The sequence below is a fragment of the Oncorhynchus nerka genome, linkage group LG9b (assembly GCF_034236695.1).
Source record: "Oncorhynchus nerka isolate Pitt River linkage group LG9b, Oner_Uvic_2.0, whole genome shotgun sequence".
NCBI lineage: Eukaryota > Metazoa > Chordata > Actinopteri > Salmoniformes > Salmonidae > Oncorhynchus > Oncorhynchus nerka.
This window is the reverse complement of record NC_088424.1, coordinates 39325004-39347717: the sequence shown is the minus strand read 5'-3', so window position 1 is coordinate 39347717 and position 22714 is coordinate 39325004. Positions and strand designations below refer to the sequence as shown.

General features: G+C 43.7%; 1 protein-coding gene across 1 annotated transcript; it reads left to right on the top strand.

The window, feature by feature from the left end:
- Positions 1-20882: 20882 nt before the first annotated feature.
- Positions 20883-22406, top strand: LOC115119856 (C-C motif chemokine 20-like). The gene is made up of 4 exons (XM_029648740.2): positions 20883-21080; positions 21192-21303; positions 21561-21638; positions 21789-22406. Exons 1-4 carry the CDS (start codon positions 20993-20995, stop codon positions 21823-21825), a joined length of 315 nt encoding a protein of 104 aa, XP_029504600.1. The 5' UTR covers positions 20883-20992; the 3' UTR covers positions 21826-22406.
- Positions 22407-22714: the final 308 nt, after the last annotated feature.

The window sequence follows — 22714 nt, the reverse complement described above, 5'->3', positions numbered from 1 at the left end:
ATTTTCCTAATATAACTTTTCAGATGTTTTAATATCTGATCAATTAGTCTTCTGATTAATGACTTATTTATTTTACGTTAGTCTCATTCCAAACGTTGTAAATTGTTTGTTATCTGCACGAACCCAGTCTTCACTATGAGTCATCCATACATCAATTGTCTTAAATCATTTATTAACTAACTAAACAATCACAGAAGTGCACACACAAACAAACAAAGTAAATATGGTTTCAAGAAATGATAGGGGAATGTGCCCTAGTGGGCTAAATAGGCATTGCGGCTTGTTAGACAAAAGGGGAGTGGGGGTCAGCTGAGAAGTCACTACAGAGTTGATGATTATAGCAATTGAAATGCTAATCCTTTTCACATGAACGCTCACTCATTCGGGAACAATTGCAATCAATCAATATATTTCCGCTCAGTGTGTCGTCGGGATCTCTGTTGAAAAGTTTGTTCTGTTGGAGAGTGTCCGTCCTCTCTCTCTCTCTCTCTCTCTCTGTGTCGTGGTTAGAATGGATAGTTCAGAGTGATATTCTTTCAGGTCGTTATAGATTAGATGTTTCGGCGGTTGTCGATCTTCCCGTTCAATGATACCGAATTCCTAGGTGCAGACTAGTAATTAATATCAAAGACTTGTTCTTATTCGGTCGGTATCGATAGTCTAAGAGTTTAACCACGTGGGATGGTTAAAAGATTCAGCAGTCTGGTCTCAAACCTTGGCCCTCTCGTTATCGAGGTAAGCTGGTCTGCAACCTTTGTCCTCTCGTACTTGAGAGCAATATGTTGAGAAATTCTCAAGGTGGGGGTTATATTCGGAAGAGCAGAAAAAGCTGTCTCATGGCGCCAGGTCCTAACTGTGCTCATGATTTAGTTAACCTGTTGAGTGAAGGGGGCAGTATTTTGATTTTTGGAGGAAAAACATACGCACATTTAACTGCCTATTTCTCAGGCCCAAAATCTAGAATATGCATATAATTGTCAGATTAGGATAGAAAGCACAAAAGTTTCCAAAACTGTCAAAATATTGTCTGTATTATGGAACCCATATTGCAGGCTAAAACCTGAGGAAAATTCAACCAGGAAGTGGCCTCTATTTGAAAGCTCCATGTTCCATTGAATGCCTTCCCTCCATTTAAAGGGATATCAACCAGATTCCTTTTTCTATGGCTTCCCCATGTTGTGAACAGTCTTTAGACATAGTTTCAGGCTTTTATTTTGAAAAATGAGCAAGAAAGATCACATCGCGTCAGTGTATAGCTTGGTGTCCCCAGAGTTTTGCTTGCGCAACAGTTTGGAGCAGCCATTGTGTCTCTCTCTCCTATTGACGAAGCTAAAGTCCCGGTTGATATATTATCGATTATATATATATTATATATATATTCATTAATTGCTTTTCTGACTTTCGTGACCAATCTACTTGGCGGCTAGCTGTTTGTAATATTTTGTCTACTGAGATGTTCTTACATAAATAAACGCTTTGATACCTTTCGCTGAAAAGCTTTATTGAAATCTGACACCCCACCCCAGGTGGATTAACAACAAGCTAAGCTGTGTTTTGCTACATTGCACTTGTGATTTCATGAAAATTAAATATTTTTAGTAATATAATTTGAATTTGGTGGGCTGCGATCCAGCGGATGTTGACGTAAATGATCCCGCTAACGGGATGGGTGCATCAAGAAGTTAAACTCAAAAGGGAATTGGAGGTCCTTCATTAAATAGTCCAAAATCACATTACACAATTTTACAAACAGTTTCATCCTCACTCATTCATCTTATACAACAATTAGATGTAAACCTCATATCTGAGGCTCTTATATAAACAGCGTTATGGTAATGTGGCAGTATTGGCTCCCATGAGTTTCACAAAATTGTACCAAACGGACCAGATCGTAGCTGGATTCTTCTCCGATCTTTTATACCTTCTCCAGAACATAAATGTTGGACCTCAAGTTCTGTGAGGTGGAAGAAATTTATTTGATCTCTTCAATGAAAACTCTACTCTCTCTCTCTGTACTGTGGACATGAGGAGATAATCTCCTCCATGAATTTACATTTACATTACATTTTACATTTAAGTCATTTAGCAGACGCTCTTATCCAGAGCGACTTACAAATTGGTGCTTTCACCTTATGACATCCAGTGGAACAGCCACTTTACAATAGTGCATCTAAGTCTTTTAAGGGGGGGTGAGAAGGATTACTTTATCCTATCCTAGGTATTCCTTAAAGAGGTGGGGTTTCAGGTGTCTCCGGAAGGTGGTGATTGACTCCGCTGTCCTGGCGTCGTGAGGGAGTTTGTTCCACCATTGGGGGGCCAGAGCAGCGAACAGTTTTGACTGGGCTGCGCGGGAACTGTACTTCCTCAGTGGTAGGGAGGCGAGCAGGCCAGAGGTGGATGAACGCAGTGCCCTTGTTTGGGTGTAGGGCCTGATCAGAGCCTGGAGGTACTGAGGTGCCGTTCCCCTCACAGCTCCGTAGGCAAGCACCATGGTCTTGTAGCGGATGCGAGCTTCAACTGGAAGCCAGTGGAGGGAGCGGAGGAGCGGGGTGACGTGAGAGAACTTGGGAAGGTTGAACACCAGACGGGCTGCGGCGTTCTGGATGAGTTGTAGGGGTTTAATGGCACAGGCAGGGAGCCCAGCCAACAGCGAGTTGCAGTAATCCAGACGGGAGATGACAAGTGCCTGGATTAGGACCTGCGCCGCTTCCTGTGTGAGGCAGGGTCGTACTCTGCGGATGTTGTAGAGCATGAACCTACAGGAACGGGCCACCGCCTTGATGTTAGTTGAGAACGACAGGGTGTTGTCCAGGATCACGCCAAGGTTCTTAGCGCTCTGGGAGGAGGACACAATGGAGTTGTCAACCGTGATGGCGAGATCATGGAACGGGCAGTCCTTCCCCGGGAGGAAGAGCAGCTCCGTCTTGCCGAGGTTCAGCTTGAGGTGATGATCCGTCATCCACACTGATATGTCTGCCAGACATGCAGAGATGCGATTCGCCACCTGGTCATCAGAAGGGGGAAAGGAGAAGATTAATTGTGTGTCGTCTGCATAGCAATGATAGGAGAGACCATGTGAGGTTATGACAGAGCCAAGTGACTTGGTGTATAGCGAGAATAGGAGAGGGCCTTGAACAGAGCCCTGGGGGACGCCAGTGGTGAGAGCGCGTGGTGAGGAGACAGATTCTCGCCACGCCACCTGGTAGGAGCGACCTGTCAGGTAGGACGCAATCCAAGCGTGGGCCGCGCCGGAGATGCCCAACTCGGAGAGGGTGGAGAGGAGGATCTGATGGTTCACAGTATCGAAGGCAGCCGATAGGTCTAGAAGGATGAGAGCAGAGGAGAGAGAGTTAGCTTTAGCAGTGCGGAGTGCCTCCGTGATACAGAGAAGAGCAGTCTCAGTTGAATGACTAGTCTTGAAACCTGACTGATTTGGATCAAGAAGGTCATTCTGAGAGAGATAGCGGGAGAGCTGGCCAAGGACGGCACGTTCAAGAGTTTTGGAGAGAAAAGAAAGAAGGGATACTGGTCTGTAGTTGTTGACATCGGAGGGATCGAGTGTAGGTTTTTTCAGAAGGGGTGCAAATCTCGCTCTCTTGAAGACGGAAGGGACGTAGCCAGGGTCAGGGATGAGTTGATGAGCGAGGTGAGGTAAGGGAGAAGGTCTCCGGAAATGGTCTGGAGAAGAGAGGAGGGGTTAGGGTCAAGCGGGCAGGTTGTTGGGCGGCCGGCCGTCACAAGACGCGAGATTTCATCTGGAGAGAGAGGGGAGAAAGAGGTCAGAGCACAGGGTAGGGCAGTGTGAGCAGAACCAGCGGTGTCGTTTGACTTAGCAAACGAGGATCGGATGTCGTCGACCTTCTTTTCAAAATGGTTGACGAAGTCATCTGCAGAGAGGGGAGGAGGGGGAGGGGGAGGAGGATTCAGGAGGGAGGAGAAGGTGGCAAAGAGCTTCCTAGGGTTAGAGGCAGATGCTTGGAATTTAGAGTGGTAGAAAGTGGCTTTAGCAGCAGAGACAGAAGAGGAAAATGTAGAGAGAAGGGAGTGAAAGGATGCCAGGTCCGCAGGGAGGCGAGTTTTCCTCCATTTCCGCTCGGCAGCCCGGAGCCCTGTTCTGTGAGCTCGCAATGAGTCGTCGAGCCACGGAGCGGGAGGGGAGGACCGAGCCGGCCTGGAGGATAGGGGACATAGAGAGTCAAAGGATGCAGAAAGGGAGGAGAGGAGGGTTGAGGAGGCAGAATCAGGAGATAGGTTGGAGAAGGTTTGAGCAGAGGGAAGAGATGATAGGATGGAAGAGGAGAGAGTAGCGGGGGAGAGAGAGCGAAGGTTGGGACGGCGCGATACCATCCGAGTAGGGGCAGTGTGGGAAGTGTTGGATGAGAGCGAGAGGGAAAAGGATACAAGGTAGTGGTCGGAGACTTGGAGGGGAGTTGCAGTGAGGTTAGTGGAAGAACAGCATCTAGTAAAGATGAGGTCGAGCGTATTGCCTGCCTTGTGAGTAGGGGGAAGGTGAGAGGGTGAGGTCAAAAGAGGAGAGGAGTGGAAAGAAGGAGGCAGAGAGGAATGAGTCAAAGGTAGACGTGGGGAGGTTAAAGTCGCCCAGAACTGTGAGAGGTGAGCCGTCCTCAGGAAAGGAGCTTATCAAGGCATCAAGCTCATTGATGAACTCTCCGAGGGAACCTGGAGGGCGATAAATGATAAGGATGTTAAGCTTGAAAGGGCTGGTAACTGTGACAGCATGGAATTCAAAGGAGGCGATAGACAGATGGGTAAGGGGAGAAAGAGAGAATGACCACTTGGGAGAGATGAGGATCCCGGTGCCACCACCCCGCTGACCAGAAGCTCTCGGGGTGTGCGAGAGCACGTGGGCGGACGAAGAGAGAGCAGTAGGAGTAGCGGTGTTATCTGTGGTGATCCAACAATTGAAATGCTAATCCTTTTCACATGAACGCTCACTCATTCGGGAACAATTGCAATCAATATATATATTTCCGCTCAGTGTGTCGTCGGGATCTCTGTTGAAAAGTTTGTTCTGTTGGAGTGTGTCCGACCTCTCTCTCTCTCTCTCTGTGTGTCGTGTTTAGAATGAATAGTTCAGAGTGACATTCATTCAGGTCGTTATAGATTAGATGTTTCGGCGGTTGTCGATCCTCCCGTTCAATGATACCAAATTCCTAGGTGCAGACTAGTAATTAATATCAAAGACTTGTTCTTATTCTGTCGGTATCGATAGTCTAAAAGTTTAACCACGTGGGATGGTTAAAAGATTCAGCAGTCTGGTCTCAAACCTTGGCCCTCTCGTTATCAGGGTAAGCTGGTCTGCAACCTTTGTCCTCTCGTAATTGAGAGCAACATGGTCTGTTGAGAAATTCTCAAGGTGGGGGTTATATTCGGAAGAGCAGAAAAAGCTGTCTCATGGCGCCAGGTCCTAACTGTGCTCATGGGCGGTCCTCTGATTTAGTTAACCTGTTGAGTGAAGGGGGCAGTATTTTGATTTTTGGAGGAAAAACATACGCACATTTAACTGCCTATTTCTCAGGCCCAAAATCTAGAATATGCATATAATTGTCAGATTAGGATAGAAAACACTAAAGTTTCCAAAACTGTCAAAATATTGTCTGTGAGTATAACGGAACCCATATTGCAGGCTAAAAACTGAGGAAAATTCAACCAGGAAGTGGCCTCTATTTTGAAAGCTCCATGTTCCATTGAATGCCTTCCCTCCATTTAACGGGATATCAACCTGTTACTGTTTTCTTGTGATGAAGGAGAGTCGGACCAAAATGCAGCGTGGTATTCTTGATACATGTTTAATGACGATGAAAAAAAAAGAACAATACAAAAACAACAAACGTAACGTGAAAACCTATACAGCCTATCTGGTGCAAACTAACACAGAGACAGGAACAATCACCCACGAAACACTCAAAGAATATGGCTGCCTAAATATGGTTCCCAATCAGAGACAACGATAAACACCTGCCTCTGATTGAGAACCACTTCAGACAGCCATAGACTATGCTAGAAAACCCCACTAAACCACAATCCCAATACCTAACAAAACCCCAAGACAAAACACACCACAATAAACGCATGTCACACCCTGGCCTGACCAAAATAATAAAGAAAACACAAAATACTAAGACCAGGGCGTGACACAACCAGATTCCTTTTCCTATGGCTTCCCCATGTTGTGAACAGTCTTTAGACATAGTTTCAGGCTTTTATTTTGAAAAATGAGCGAGAAAGATCACATCGCGTCAGTGTATAGCTGGGTGTCCCCAGAGTTTTGCTTGCGCAACAGTTTGGAGCAGCCATTGTGTCTCTCTCTCCTATTGACGAAGCTAAAGTCCCGGTTGATATATTATCGATTATATATATATATTATATATATTAATTTATTGCTTTTCTGACTTTCGTGACCAATCTACTTGGCGGCTAGCTGTTTGTAATATTTTGTCTACTGAGAGAGATGTTCTTACATAAACGCTTTGATACCTTTCGCTGAAAAGCTTTATTGAAATCTGACACCCCAGGTGGATTAACAACAAGCTAAGCTGTGTTTTGCTACATTGCACTTGTGATTTTATGAAAATTAAATATTTTTAGTAATATAATTTGAATTTGGCGGGCTGCAATCCAGCGGATGTTGACGTAAATGATCCCGCTAACGGGATGGGTGCATCAAGAAGTTAAACTCAAAAGGGAATTGGAGTTTCCTTCATTAAATAGTCCAAAATCACATTACACAATTTTACAAACAGTTTCATCCTCACTCATTCATCTTATACAACAATTAGATGTAAACCTCATATCTAAGGCTCTTAACCTGTTGCTTCTACTCGGGACGCTTGCGTCCCAACTAGAGCTCTGGAAATGCAAATGCACTACGCTAAATGCTAATAGTATTAGTTAAAACTCAAAAGTTCATTAAAATACACATGCAGGGTATCGAATTAAAGCTACACTCGTTGTGAATCCAGGCAACAAGTCAGATTTTTAAAATGCTTTTCGGCGAAAGCATGAGAAGCTATTATCTGATAGCATGCAACACCCCAAAAGACCCACAGGGGACGTAAACAAAATAATTAGCATTTCGGCGTTACACAAACCGCACAATAAAATAGAAAACATTCATTACCTTTCACCATCTTCTTTGTTGGCACTCCTAGATGTCCCATAAACACTATTTGGGTCTTTATTTCGATTAAATCGGTCCATATAAAGCCTAGATATCGTTATATGTAGACTGTGTGATAAACGAAAAAACATTGTTTCAAAACGTAACGTCATTTTTTAAAATTCAAAAAGTCGACGATAAACTTTCACAAAACACTTGAAATACGTTTGTAATGCAACTTTAGGTATTAGTAAACGTTAATAAGCGATAAAATTCATCAGGAGGCGATGTAAAGATCATTAGCTGTCCGTCTGGAAAAATGTCCGGCTAGAAACTCAACGAAAATATCCGGTCCTAGACCGGAGGAGATACGGTGTCCTGTATGTGTTTGACCAAGAAAAAACTTGAAGGGAAATGACAAGACTCTAGACACCGTGTGGAAGCTGTAGGTACTGCAACCTCAGTCAATTAATTGTGGTTCACGTTTATCAATGGGTTCAAGTAGCGCATGGATATATTTTCCCATTTTCAGTGATCAGTTTTTCCTGTGCTTTTCGATGTAAATGCCGTTCTGGTAAAGCCACAGCAGTGATTTAACCAGTTTTTTAAACGTCTGAGTGTTTTCTATCCACACAGACTAAGCAAATGCATATACTATATTCCTGGCATGAGTAGCAGGGCGCTGAAATGTTGCGCGATTTTTAACAGAATGTTCAAAAAAGTAGAGGGTCGACTTAAGAGGTTAAATAAACAATGTTATGGTAATGTGGCCGTAATTGTCTCCCATGAGTTTCACAAAATTGTACCAAATGGACCAGATCGTAGCTGGATTCTTCTCCGATCTTTTATATCTTCTCCAGAACATAAATGTTGTTCGGACCTCAAGTTCTGTGAGGTGGAAGAAATTTATTTGATCTCTTCAATGAAAACTCTACTCTCTGTACTGTGGAGATGAGGAGATAATCACCTCCATGAATTTACGACCTCTCTCTGACCACAGCAACCTGAGTGTAGGAGACAGGGAGAGGGGGATGGGGCTTACTGTACCCAAAGAGGGCAACGTCATGACAGAGGTCACCAGTAGGTGGATGTAGTAACTGTGGAGGACACTACACCATGAGAGGTCACCAGTGTGTGGATGTAGTAACAGTGGAGGACACTACACCATGAGAGGTCACCAATGGATTGATGTAGTAACTGTGGAGGACACTACACCATGAGAGGTCACCAGTGTGTGGATGTAGTAACTGTAGAGGACACTACACCATGAGAGGTCACCAATGGATTGATGTAGTAACAGTGGAGGACACAACACCATGAGAGGTCACCAGTGTGTGGATGTAGTAACAGTGGAGGACACTACACCATGAGAGGTCAGCAGAGGGTGAATCACTCTCACAGTTTCTTAAAAAACACTCCTATTCCAAAGGCCTTGTAGAGATGACATACAGTATATTCACTTTGTATGTCTATGGTGTTTAAGCTCCAAGTTGTTATTTTTGGATTACATTGAAATCTACACAGACCCTGCCTTGATGGTTGTACAATAACTTCTACCTGGCTAACAACAGGAGTTTCATACAACTGTTTCTTCTTGTTCCTTTTGAGGTTTTAGGAAAGAGTTGATGTTGTGACAAATGCATATTCATTCAAAACACTCAGATATATGACTATTTACAAGAGCTGTTCATAATCATCTATTAAGGTAGCACAATCAAGGGGAACCAATGACATCAGCACTGAGTCAAGGACCATATCACCTCCACCCTACCTGACACCCTAGACCACATATGTCAGAGTCAAGGCCCGCTTCAAGAAGGTTTTTACGGCCCCTGGGATGATCTTGATTTATTATTAGAACCGGCCCGCAGCAAGCCGGCAGCCCGCAGATCTTTTACACGCACCAATACTACATTTCCCACAATGCAAAGGTGACGCACCGAGCAGTAGGCTGCTTCATTTCAATATTTATTGGCACAGCAGTCGTCAGCATCACAGTAAAATTAACTTTCAGATACCCATCAAAAATGGCAAAACGGAAGGTGGATACTGAGAACCGGGGTTTCAAACAAGGTGGGAGTCGGAGTATATGTTCACGAAGGTAGCTGGAAAACCTGTGTGTCTTCTGTGTGGAGAAAGTGTGGCGGTACTGAAAGAGTATAATCTGAGACGACATTATGAAACGAAACACGCGGACAAAAACAAGAATATGGACATGGAACAAAGGCTACAAAAGGCAGAGGAATTAAAACGAGGCCTCCTTTGATTAATAGATTTTTGCACTTTATTTTTTTGTATTTCAATCCAATTATATTTTAAAAATATTTCAGTTGAGTGGATGATAGAAAATTGCTATTATTGTTTTTTCTTTGAAGTAAATTTAGCCCACTTTTGCTAAAATAGAAAATATAGTCTACTGATGGTGCCTTGAATACCGGTTTCTTTCATTTAATGTTCATGTTATGGGGATATTTATATAAAGGAAATTTGTCTTTTGTGTCTGTTGAAAATTAAAGATTACTGACAGAGCCATAAGAAAATATTGCTTTATTTATCTGATCATATTGTAATATATTTGTTAGGTTTTCAGTAGGTTCAATTAGGTTCACTAGACTATATGCGTCATTTAAAAAATTTTCAATGAACATTCGAACAGTCCGGCCCTCGTCTTGTAGCTGATTTTTTTATTTGGCCCTCCGTCCATTTGACTTTGACACCCCTGCCCTAGACCCACTCCTAGACCCACATCAATCAGTGTTAAATTCCCAAATTCCAAACTGTGTCACAACACACACTGTTGTCTCTGCTACCAAAGCAGTGAAATTCCTGTTTCAAACAATGCAGTCGGGAACAGAGATGGGGAACTGACAAATAGAGGGGTGGTAATAAACAGGTGAGTCCAGGTGAGTCCAATAATACACTGATGCACATGATGGGGAAAGGCAGGTGTGCGTACTGACGGTGGCAGGAGTGCGTAATACTGGGGAGCCTGGTGCCTTCGAGCGCCAGGGAGGGGGAGCGGGAGCAGACGTGACAATTGCATTGAATTGCAAAATCTGATGCAATGATTTACTGCCATAGGGCTGGGTGAGGCTAGTATTAATATATTGGTCAATTTACAGGAAGTAAATACATAGTTATCTTTATATGTGCTAAACCGAATATATTTGTTAGGCCAAGTCCATTGGACAATTAAATAGGAATATCAAACGTCTGAGGTATGAAAACACCATGTAGTCTGCATCTCAGATAAATCACAATTCAGAAACATGAACCAAAACTCATTACAACTGTTATTGACCCGGTGTGTCAACTCAACCATAACAGACATGCAGCCAAACATGCTGATGGAAATGCTCTCTTCCTCTCTCTCTCTTCATCCCTATCACCATCTCTCTCCTTCCCTCTCTCCCCATCTCTCTCTCTACCTCCTTTTCCCTCTCTCCCACTCTTCCTCCATCTCTTTCTCTCCCTGCTCTCTCCCCCTAACCGTCTCTCTTTCTCTCCCCTCTCTCCCCAACTCTACTCCCTCTTTCTCTCAATCTCTCTCTCTTTCTTCCTCCCTCTCCCTATCTCCCTGTCTCTCTCTCTCCCTCCTCTCTCTGCCTCTCTCTCCTCCTTCCCCTGCCCTATCTCTCTCTCTCTAACCGCCAGGGGTTTGAGGTTTGGGGGGGGGCTGTTCATTGACCCGGTGTGATGTAGATCATGATGTGTTTCCCACTTAAATCAATCTGACAGGCAGTTAGATGGGTATGTACCCTCTTAGAAAAATTGGTTCCAAAACGGCTCATCGGCTCTCCCCGTAGGAGTTTTTGGTTCCGGGGAGAACCCTTTTTTATTTCCACATAGATCCATTTTGGGTTCCATGTTGAACCCTCTGTGTTAAGGGTTGTACATGGAACCCAAAAGGGTTCTCCTTGAACCAGGTTCTTAATAACTTCTTTGTGTGTGTGTGTGTGTGTGTGTGTGTGTGTGTGTGTGTGTGTGTGTGTGTGTGTGTGTGTGTGTGTGTGTGTGTGTGTGTGTGTGTGTGTGTGTGTGTGTGTGTGTGTGCCTGCGTGCCATGTCACGAAGGTGGATATTGATCCAACATCTGCCGTGAGCATTCATGTTACAGGTGGACAGCCCAGCGAGTCTCATAACCATATTTTCTTTTTCATTCATTGATACAGAATTTAATCAATAATATATCCTCTCTAGGGTATGTGGGACGCTCAGAAAACAACATAAATAAATCCCATAATTAAAATTCCTCAAACATACAAGTATTTTACACCATTTTAAAGATTCACTTGTTGTATAACCAGGCACAGTGTCCGGTTTCAAAAAGGCTTTACGACGAAAGCAAACCAAACCATTATGTTACGTCAGAGCCAAGTCACAGAAAAACACAGCCATTTTCCAGCCAAAGAGAGGAGTCACAAAAAGCAGAAATAGAGATTAAATGAATCACTAACCTTTGATGATCTTCATCAGATGACACTCATAGGACTTCATGTTACACAATACATGTTTGTATCGGCCCACCCCTCGATAAAGTTCATATTTATATCCAGAAATCTCAGTTTACATTGACGCGTTATGTTCAGTAGTTCCAAAACATCTGGTGATTTTGCAGAGAGCCACATCAACTTACAGAAATCCTCATAATGAACATTGCTAAAAGATACAACTGTTATGCATGGAATTTTAGATCCACTTCTCCTTAATGCAACCGCTGTGTCAGATATCAAAAAAACTTTACGGAAAAAGCAAACCATGCAATAATCTGAGTACAGCGCTCAGAGACCAAAACAACCCAAACAGATATCCGCCATGTTGTGTAGTCAACAGAAGTCAGAAATAGCATTATAAATATTAACTTACCTTTGATGATATTCATCAGAAAGCACTCCCAGGAATCACAGTTCCACAATAAATGTTTGTTTTGTTCGATAAAGTCCTTAATTTATGTCCAAATACCTCCTTTTTGTTAGTGCGTTCAGCCCAGTATTCCAAATTCATGACACGCGATCACTAGGAGCAGACGAAAAGTCAAAAAGTTCCGTTACAGTCTGTAGAAACATGTCAAACGAAGTATAGAATCAGTCTTTAGGATGTTTTTCACATAAATCTTCGATAATGTTCCAACCGGAGAATTCCTTTGTCTGTAGAAATGCATGCTAACTATCATGTGAACGTGCGAGACTGAGCTCTCTGACAGACATCTGACTCATTCCCCTCTCATTCGCCTCCACTGCACAGTAGAAGCATCAAAGGTTCTAAAGACTGTTGACATCTAGTGGAAGCCTTAGGAAGTGCAATATGACCCCATAGACACTGTGTATTCAATAGGCCAAGAGTTGAAAAACTACAAACCTCAGATTTCCCACTTCCTGGTTGGATTTTTTTCTCAGGTTTTTGCCTGCCATATGAGTTCTGTTATACACACAGACATTATTCAAACTGTTTTAGAAACTTCAGAGTGTTTTCTATCCAAATCTACTAATTATATGCATATTCTAGCTTTTATGGCTGAGTAGTAGGCAGGTTAATTTGGGCATGCTTTTCATCCAAAATTCCCAATGCTGCCCCCTACCCTAGAGAAGATATGGTGGTCAATAAGTTATTATCAACGTAGGCTTCTTTTGTCATGTTTCAAGGATAATGCAGTCTTTAGTATGATTCAATGAGTTGTTTTCTTCCTCTCCTCATGCTGAAATCATTTCATTAATGTAGAATTAGCCTAACCAGCAAACATGACTGCATTGGCCCTGTGTGGGAAAGGTGTGAAACGTGGGCACAGGCTAGCCTACACCAATCCTAACACAGGCTAGCCTACACCAAGCCCAACACAGGCTAGTCTACACCAAGCCCAGCACAGGCTAGCCTACACCAAGCCCAACACAGGCTAGCCGACACCAAGCCCAGCACAGGGTAGCCTAAACCAATCCCAACACAGGCTAGCCTACACCAAGCCCAGCACAGGCTAGCCTACACCAAGCCCAACACAGGCTAGCCTACACCAAGCCCAGCACAGGCTAGCCTACACCAACCCCAACACAGGCTAGCCTACACCAAATTCAACACAGACCTGAGCCAATTTTCCGTGCTTACCGTAGGGAGAGTGTGACTGGTCAGGCACCGTGTTATGCGGTGATGCGCACTGTCTCCAGTGTGCATTCACAGCGGTGCGCTCTGTGCCAGCTCCTCGCATTTGCCGTGCTAGAGTGGGCATTCAGCCAGGTCGGATGGTGTCGGCTCAGCGCTCCTGGTCTCCGGTGCGTCTCTTCGGCCCAGGATATCCTGCGCCGGCTCTGTGTACTGTGTCTCCGGTGCGCCTTCACTGCCCAGTGAGTCCTGTGCCAGCACCCCGAAAGTAAGCATCCAGCCAGGACGGGTTGTGCCAGCTCTACGCTCGAGACCTCCAGTGCGCCTCCACGGCCCAGTGTATCCGGTGCCTGCTCCACGCACCAGGCGTCCAGTGCATCTCCCCAGTCCGTGAGACCTGTTCCAGTTCCACGCACCAGGCTTCTAATACGTCTCCTCAGTCCGATGAGACCTGTTCCGGCTCCATGTACAAAGCCTCCAGTGATGATCCATGGCACGAAGCCTCCAGTGATGATCCATGGCCCAAAGCCTCCAGTGATGATCCATGGCACGAAGCCTCCAGTGATGATCCATGGCCCGGAGCCTGTAGTGATGATCCATGGCACAAAGCCTCCAGTGATGATCCATGGCACTAAGCCTCCAGTGATGATCCATGGCCCGGAGCCTGTAGTGATGATCCATGGCACGAAGCCTGCAGTGATGATCCAGGAAAAGGAGCCTCCAGCGACGGTCCCCAGTCCAGAGCCTCCGGCAACGGTCCCCAGTCCAGAGCATCCGGCGACGGTCCCTAGTCCAGAGCCTCCGGCGACGGTCCCCAGTCCAGAGCCTCCGGTAACGGTCCCCAGTCCAGAGTCTCCGGCGATGATCCCCAATTCGGCGCCTCTGGCGACGGTTGGCAGTCCAGAGCCTGCGGCGAGGGTTCCCAGTCCAGAGCCTTCGGCAAGTGTTCCCATTCCAGAGCCTTCGGCGGGGGTTCCCAGTCCAGAGCCTTCAGCGAGGGTTCCCAGTCCAGAGCCTCTGGCGAGGGTTTCCAGTCCAGAGCCTCTGGCGACGATCTACGGTCCGGAGGTCCCGGCGACTATCACTGCATCAGAGGCGCCACCGAAGTGGGGGGGGCCTTAAGTGGAGCGGGTCTGCGTCCTGCACCGGAGCCCCCACCGGAGCCCCCACCGAGAGTAGATGCCCACCCGGACTCTTCCCTATAGGTTCAGGTTTGCGGCCGGAGTCCGCACCTTTGGAGGGGGGCTTTTACCCCCAAGCCATAAGAGTCCTGAACAAGTAATCAAATGGCCACCCGGACTCTTTGCATTGTCTCCCCCCCAACCCCTCTTTTACGCTGCTGCTACTCTCTGTTTATCATACATGCATAGTCACTTTTACTATACATTCATGTACATACTACCTCAATTAGCCTGACTAACCGGTGTCTGTATATAGACTCGCTACTGTATATAGACTCGCTACTGTATACAGCCTTCCTACTGTATATAGCCTTGTTATAGCGTCACTACTGTTATTATTCACTGTCTTTTACTGATATTTTTATTTCTTTACGTATCTATTGTTCACCTAATACCTATTTTTTACTGAAAAATTGCACTGTTGATCAGGGCTTGTAAGTAAGCATTTCAAAAAGGTGTATTCGGCGAACGTAACAAATAAACTTTGATTTGATTTGCTTTGACACTGATGGTAGCAAACAGCACATTAGATGACAGTTCCTGTCCTATTTACTAGTTTCACCCAGAGTCATCAGTGCCAACAACAGCAGCAGCAGAGTAGAGAGAGTCACAGCAAGCTTTGCCATCTTGTCAGCTTCAGAGGTCGAGGCAGGTAGTGAAGTTCAACAGATACCTGGAACTCTCTCCTCAGAATGAGATTCCAAGATGATCTGATCCAATGATCTGGAATTCTAGTTTAAATACTTTCTCAGTTGGAAATATGATGCCCTTTTCTGGACCGCAGACCCAGCGGTTGTGGAACAAGGTGGAAACTTCAGTCTTGACATGTATTTGGGTCAGGGAAGTTTGACACATAGGTCACATTGTTGGTACCTTGGTAAACTCCCTTCCACTCTGGGCCCGGATTAAGAATTTATGGCAACTATACAATGATGAGGCAGGGTAGCCTAGTGGTTAGAGCATTGGGCTAGTATTTGAAAGGTTGCAAGTTCAAATCCACGAGCTGACGAGGTACAAATCTGTCATTCTGCCCCTGAACAAGGCAGTTAACCCACTGTTCCTTGGCCGTCATTGAAAATAAGAAATTGTTCTTAACTGACTTGCCTAGTTAAATTAAGGTAAAAAAAACTGCATGTCAGCAAAATTCTAAGGGAGACGTTATCATTGTATAATAGAGGATTACATAATGTTGGGATTGTGTGACGATGTGATGTAATGTACAAGTAGCCTTCAAAAGAAGTTTGATTGTTCAATTCAAACACATTTAGTGCGTTGTGATTAGAAGGCCTACTGTATGTAGGAGTTATAGTGAATGTTCCTGAGGGCCTAGTTACAGTTTGGAAGAATATTTAAAGAAATAATGGACAAATATTGTAAAATCCAGGTGTGCAATGCTCTTAGGGACCCAGAACGATTCACCGCTTTAATAGCTGCCAAAAGTGATTCAAATCAAATCCAAAGCAAAATGTATTGGTCACTTACACATGGTTAGCAGATGTTATTGCGAGTGTAGCTTGTGCTTCTAGTTCCGACAGTGCAGCACTGTCCTTGTTTTGTTTCATCTCCGTTATTTATGAATTATTCCCCCCTGTACTTGCTTCTCATCTCCCATCGTCTGTCCTCGCATGTTAGTATTGTGGAGCAACTACAATGTTGATCCATCCTCAGTTTTCTCCTTTCACAGCCATTATTCAACTCTGTAACTTTTTTAAAGTCACTATTTGCCTCATGGTGAAATCCCTGAGTGGTTTCCGTCCTCTCCAGAAACTGAGTTAGGAAGGATGCCTGTATCTTTGTAGTATTGATACACCATCCAAATTGTAATTAATAACATCACCATGCTCAAAGGGATATTCAATGTCTGTTTTTTTATTTTATTTTGACCCATCTAGCAATAGGAGCTCTTCTTTGGGAGGCAGTGGAAAACCTCCCTGGTCTTTGTAGTTGAATCTGTGTTTGAAATTCACAATTCAACTGAGGGGCCTTAAGCATAATTGTATGTGTGGGGTACAGAGATGAGGTAGTCATTCAAAAATCATGTTGAACACGATTGTCACCCCCTGATCTGTTTCACCTGTCTTTGTGATTGTCTCCACCCCCCTCCAGGTGTCACCCATCTTCCCCATTATCCCCTGTTTATTTATACCTGAGTTCTGTCTGTTGCCAGTTATTTTTGTTCGTTCAAACCAGCGTTTTTCCCCTTGCTCCTGTCTTTGCTATAATCCCTGCATTCTAGTTTCCTGGTTTTGACCTGCCTGCCCTGACCTGAGCCTGCCTGCCGTCCTGTACCTTTGCCCCACCTACCTGGAAACTGACCTCTGCCTGACCCTGAGCCTGCCTGCCTGCCTGCCGTCCTGTACCTTTGCCCCAGCTGCCTGGAATCTGACCTCTGCCTGACCCTGAGCCTGCCTGCCTGCCGTCCTGTACCTTTGCCCCACCTACCTGGAATCTGACCTCTGCCTGACCCTGAGCCTGCCTGCCGTCCTGTACCTTTGCCCCAGCTACCTGGAATCTGACCTCTGCCTGACCCTGAGCCTGCCTGCCGTCCTGTACCTTTGCCCCAGCTACCTGGAATCTGACCTCTGCCTGACCCTGAGCCTGCCTGCCGTCCTGTACCTTTTCCCCACCTACCTGGAATCTGACCTCTGCCTGACCCTGAGCCTGCCTGCCGTCCTGTACCTTTGCCCCACCTACCTGGAATCTGACCTCTGCCTGACCCTGAGCCTGCCTGCCGTCCTGTACCTTTGCCCCACCTACCTGGAATCTGACCTCTGCCCTTGACCTGTCCTTTTGCCTGCCCCTGTTTGAGTACAACTTTATTTACTTTGACGCTGTCTGCGCCTGGGTCTTACCTTAAACTTGATAAGTTGCATGGCCTCACTGTGTGCAATAATTATGAGTTAAGACCATTTTTACTCCTGAACTTATTTAGGCTAGCCATAACAAAGGGGTTGAATACTTATTGCCTCCTTTTTTATTAATTTGCTGGGGTATATTGTCTAGTCCAGTGACACACAGTCTCAATTTTATCCATTTTAATTTCAGGCTGTAACACAACAAAATGTGGAAAAAATCAAGGGGTGTAATAACTTAAGACACTGTACTTTTCCATGTATCTCATCTTACTGTAATAAGAGCTAATGATATGAAATATGAACTTCTGAATTGCAGGAATCCTTTGTTCTATAGTATATTAAGCAAGTATCAGTGGGTGTGAGTTCAACTTTTACTCATCTCTTCAGCTCATTGAAGTAGTCTTCAATTGTTCTGTGAATGTAGAGTCCCACTTTGTCCCAGGTTTCGCATGGTAGTTGTGTGAGGTTATACATTGCAAAAAAACAGCACCAATGTGTTAAATGTCTCAATATTCATATAACACATGATAATGTCCCAATTAATGCATTGTGACAAACTCAAGGGGGAAAAAGTTGTGGTTGTAACAGGGACAGTTATGATGCAACAACTGAAGAGGAACTGTTAAAACTCCTTCATCATGACCTGTTTAGTTGTCACAGAAACACTTTTCCCCATTTGAGTTGAGGCCTCAACACATTCTGTGTTCCTCTGACTTAGAAAATAACCATATTATTAACAGCCCACATCCATGTACTTCAGTGCACGAAGTCTAAGTCACACACACAAAGACACAGACGCACACACAGACATGACAATTAGATTGATCAGATAGGAGATTGAATTCCTCTTGTATTTCCCTGCTGTGTGTATTTACTACCCAAACAAAGTCACACCTGAAAGTTCCCCTTCACATTCGCCATTTGAAATTCCCTGCTGAACAGGTTAGAGGAGTGTTCCTCTAGTATAGAATGTTGACCATCAGTCAGAGCTGTAGAATTAGGAATTACAACTCAGAGCCCTGGGGTCATTATGTCATCATTGTTGTCATACGTCTTGTAAGAAAAGTTCTTGCTGATCCTCAGTGCAACACCCTGTGGTGAAATTAAAGTTCTTTACTGGTTCTGTGGTGATTCTCTGGTTTGGTTGATATCTAAATCATCACATATTTTTTTATAAATATCACCACCCCAAATGTGCCCTTTCACAGCTTCATAGGACATAAACAGGGGCAGTTCCATGGTTTGACTCAATAGACTTTATCACAGTGGCGCTAGAGGAGGCTGGTGAGAGGGGCTTTAGGAGGACAGGCTCATTGTAATGGCTGGAATGGAATCAATGGAAAAGAGTCAAACACGTTGTTTCCATGTGTTTGATGTGTTTTGGTGTAAGGGTTTTCCTGTGGTGAAGGAGAAGCGGACCAAAATGCAACGTGGTGGTTATTCATGTTCTTTAATAAAGGAACTAGACATGAAATAACTAACAAAACAATAAATGTGGAAAACCAAAAACAGTCCTATCTGGTGCAAACACAGAGACAGGAACATTCACCCACCAACACACAGTGAAACCCAGGCTACCTAAGTATGATTCTCAATCAGAGACAACTAATGACACCTGCCTCTGATTGAGAACCATACTAGGCCGAAACATAGAAATACCCAAATCATAGAAAAACAAACATAGACTGCCCACCCAACTCACGCCCTGACCATACTAAATAATGACAAAACAAAGGAAATAAAGGTCAGAACGTGACATTGGGACCATTTCATCAATTCCATTTTGGCCATTAGAATGAGCCCGTCCTCCTATAGCTCCTTCCATCAGCCTCCTCTGTGTGGCGCACAATGCACTGTGTTTCCTCCTAGACCAACTGATACATCTGATAACTGTACATACAGTATGTTCTATGATGTGATCTGTGGTGGTTTCACTGATGTGGGTACATGGTTACACAAACATACATAACCACAGCAAAGGTGTTAAAACCCCTAAAAGTCTGACCGATTTCGGGGGTGGGAGGGTGTTCTACTAATCTAACATATGGATATGTCTTCACATGGTCACACCATGGATCATTTAGCTATTTGATGTTGAATTTTAGGACCCCTTTAGGTATCAGAAATAATTAATAAAATGTTGCAATTTTCCTTTGCTACTATAGCCAATAGAAAGAATTGAATAACACATTGATAAATCACAAGAAAAGACAGTAAAAAGATAAGTCATAAGGAATCAGGTTTTGAAGTGTCTGTCCTTTTTATAGGAGATATAAGAACACTCAGGAAATATTTTGTTTTTTTTGGGATACATTTTTATCCCCATGTTTTTGGTGGCACAAAACTACCTCCATACGTCTATTCATTTGTGTTGGTATCTTCAGACGAGTCCCGTGACACTTGTGGGGCTCGTAGAGAAAAACGGAGAACACCATCGTGTTGGTGAGAGTCAGTGTGGTATTTAGTGGAGTATTAGTTTGTAGTCCAAACGGTTCAGACACTACAGACAGAAGTTGACACATCAGTGTTACTTGTGGGGGACGTAGATCAAAACAGAGATCTGGAGAACCATTCAGACGCTACAGACGTTTTTGTGAGAAGACAGATTTTGGGGAATTCTCATGGTCTGACATCTTTCACTGCATATGTGGATGTGGTGGATTGAGAAGCAGCTCATTCAAAAATCTGATATCTCTAATTTAAACTGACGTATTTTGATGGGGATTTTATTTACTGTCACTTAGATTGATGAATGGGGGCGTAAACAGGCTATTAATTTGAGACCACAGTTATTCTCTGTCTGAATCAAAATACAAAGGTTTTTATATGATTGACACATCTCCCACATCCTTTGGTTATGAGGGTTAAAGGGCATTATAATGTAGAATTGATATGTTGTTCAATTGAGGTACAGTGGTTGGCATGTAATTCACCCTACACTCCTTGTATTTATAACTAGTTCATATAGGATCATAGGATAGAACTGTGTTTCTTAATGGGGACCCAAAAGGTGTGCACTTTTCTGTTATTGCCGTAGCACGAGACACCTGATTCCACTAATCATTGGGAGTGTTCCTCTGCCTAGGCGTTGCTGATGCATGCTAGATCTTACAATGCCTGGATAGGTATTTTAAGTATGAACTAACCACATGTTCTATTAGCAATCTGGTGCTTGACAGCACGGTCGATGACATCCCACACAACCATTGGTTGATGCATGCAACGTCTGAGCAGGGTTTTGATGATGACGTAATTAGTGGAAACAGGTGTGTAGTGCAAAACTAAACCCTTTGGGTCCCCAGCACCAGAATAAAGACATTCTGAGATATAATATAAAACACAAACTCACTTAACATAATCCCAAAATGTATTCCTTAACCCAGGAGACTTCAACAAAGGTACAATCATTTAGGTACACTAATATTGTCGTGCATTTCAATCAGCCCAGAATAAATGCTGTATATAAATAAACATGTAAAAGTTGTTCAAACATCCTCCCTCTTGTTCTGTTCAAGAATCTTGTTTCCCTTTTTTGTTCATTGGGGAATGTGATGGGGAAATTCTGCTGTGGAACTTTGGTTTGAAGGCGTGGGTAGGAAAGCCCATTTCTCCCTCTCAGAGAATAAGCCTCTACCTGCACCAGGAGTATATATATGGCTCTGGTGAGGAGTAGGACCTCACACAGCCACTGAAGCTCTTTGTCTGAAGACAGCAGCTCATCACATCACAGCACCACAGAAGAAGAGATGGCCCTGATCAGAGCCCCTATTATTGTGCTGCTCGTGCTCCTGACTGTGGGGCTGTTCACTACTGAGGCTTCTGCAGCTAAACAAGGTCAATATTCTGCTGTGAAAGTTGTGTCTTAGTCCGTCTGTCTTTGTTTTTTGCAAATGGTGTTTTTTAATTGCTATACAAGATAACGTTTCTTGTCTTTTTGCTCAATAGGTTTTCCTAGAGGCTGTTGTACGAGTTATTCCCAGGGGAGGATAGACATTCGTCTCATCCTTGGCTTTTCCATACAGACAGTGAAAGACGGGTGCAACATTGATGCTATCATGTGAGTGACTCTAGAAGGCCTAACAGTAGAACTGGGACAAATTGCAAGTAAAATGATAATATTAATTGTAACACATGTAGTATTTCTTCAATTTAAGTATATCATTAAGTATAAAATAATTGTACAACAGAAGTAAAACAATTTGATAACTTGATATTATTTGCATTGATTCATTTGCGATGTGATATTATAGAGATGTAAGCCTGTAAAGCACTGATGATTGACTGATGTTGTCTCTTCAACATGTTCTCTTCCAGTTTCCACACTGTCAGAGGGAGATTCCCATGTATGGATCCCACCAACGGCTGGGTTATGAAAGCTGTTCGCAAGCTGAGGTAAGAATTCATTCATATTTTTTCAGGATAAAATTATTTGGTTCCATGGAATTGAATTATACTGACAGTGTGTGTAGGGTTTATCATAAGGATATTAGGTAAAACGATGGTATAAGAAATGGATGACATAACTTTATTTCTTCTCTACAGGGAAAGAGCGGAACGATTGAACAAGAAAAGGTCATAGGAATAGTGTTCATCACAAGGGTACACAGGACGAAGAGTCTGTGCTGCTATCTTCATTGACGGAGGAGAATGCAAACATGCTGGAACCCTGCTATCTCTAAGTTTATCCAACTACCTGAATTTTATCAGACATTTCTCTGTGCTGAAAAGTATAATAAATGAAGGATATAAGCAACGCGGAGCACCTGGACACAGCCCTGAGCCATGGTATATTGGCCACATATGACAAACCCCCGAGGAGCCTTATTGCTATTATAAACTGGTTACCAACATAATTAGAGCAATAAAAAATATAATTTATTGTCATACCGATAGTATACGGTCTGACATACTACAGTTGTCAGCCAATCAGCATTCAGGGCTGGAACCACCTAGTTTATTATTTTACATAACCTATTTGTATATGAAATCATCTGTGTTGGCAGAGTTTAATGGTATAATCTTGTTGTATGAGCATCAGAAATCACATGTTTTAACCCTTTTATTCATAAAGGTCTTGTGTATGATCAGATCATTGATCACATCTGTTATATTTAACAGTTACTGTTACATTTTATCAATAATAAATAATGTATATTTTACTAAGAATTCTCACTTCTTTTGTGTCTTCATCTTGTGTGGTATGAGTGGGGCTCCTGAGTGCCACAGCGGTCTAAGACACTGCATCTCAGTGCTTGAGGTGTCACTACAGACACCCTGGTTTGAATCCAGGCTGTATCACAACCGGCCGTGATTGGGAGTCCAATAGGGCGGCGCACAATTGGCCCAGCATCGTCCAGGTTTGGCCGGTGCAGGCTGTCATTGTAAATAAGTATTTGTTCTTAACTGACTTGCCTAGTTAATTAAAGGTTACTTGTTTTGGGACAGCACAATGACAGATACTAACTGAT

Excerpts from the sequence above, each read along its gene's own strand:
- LOC115119856 (XM_029648740.2), top strand. The coding sequence starts at position 20,993 with ATGGCCCTGATCAGAGCCCCTATTATTGTGCTGCTCGTGCTCCTGACT. Across the intron at positions 21,081-21,191 it reads GGCTTCTGCAGCTAAACAAG|GTTTTCCTAGAGGCTGTTGT; the intron begins GTCAATATTCTG and ends TTTGCTCAATAG. Across the intron at positions 21,639-21,788 it reads AAAGCTGTTCGCAAGCTGAG|GGAAAGAGCGGAACGATTGA; the intron begins GTAAGAATTCAT and ends TCTTCTCTACAG.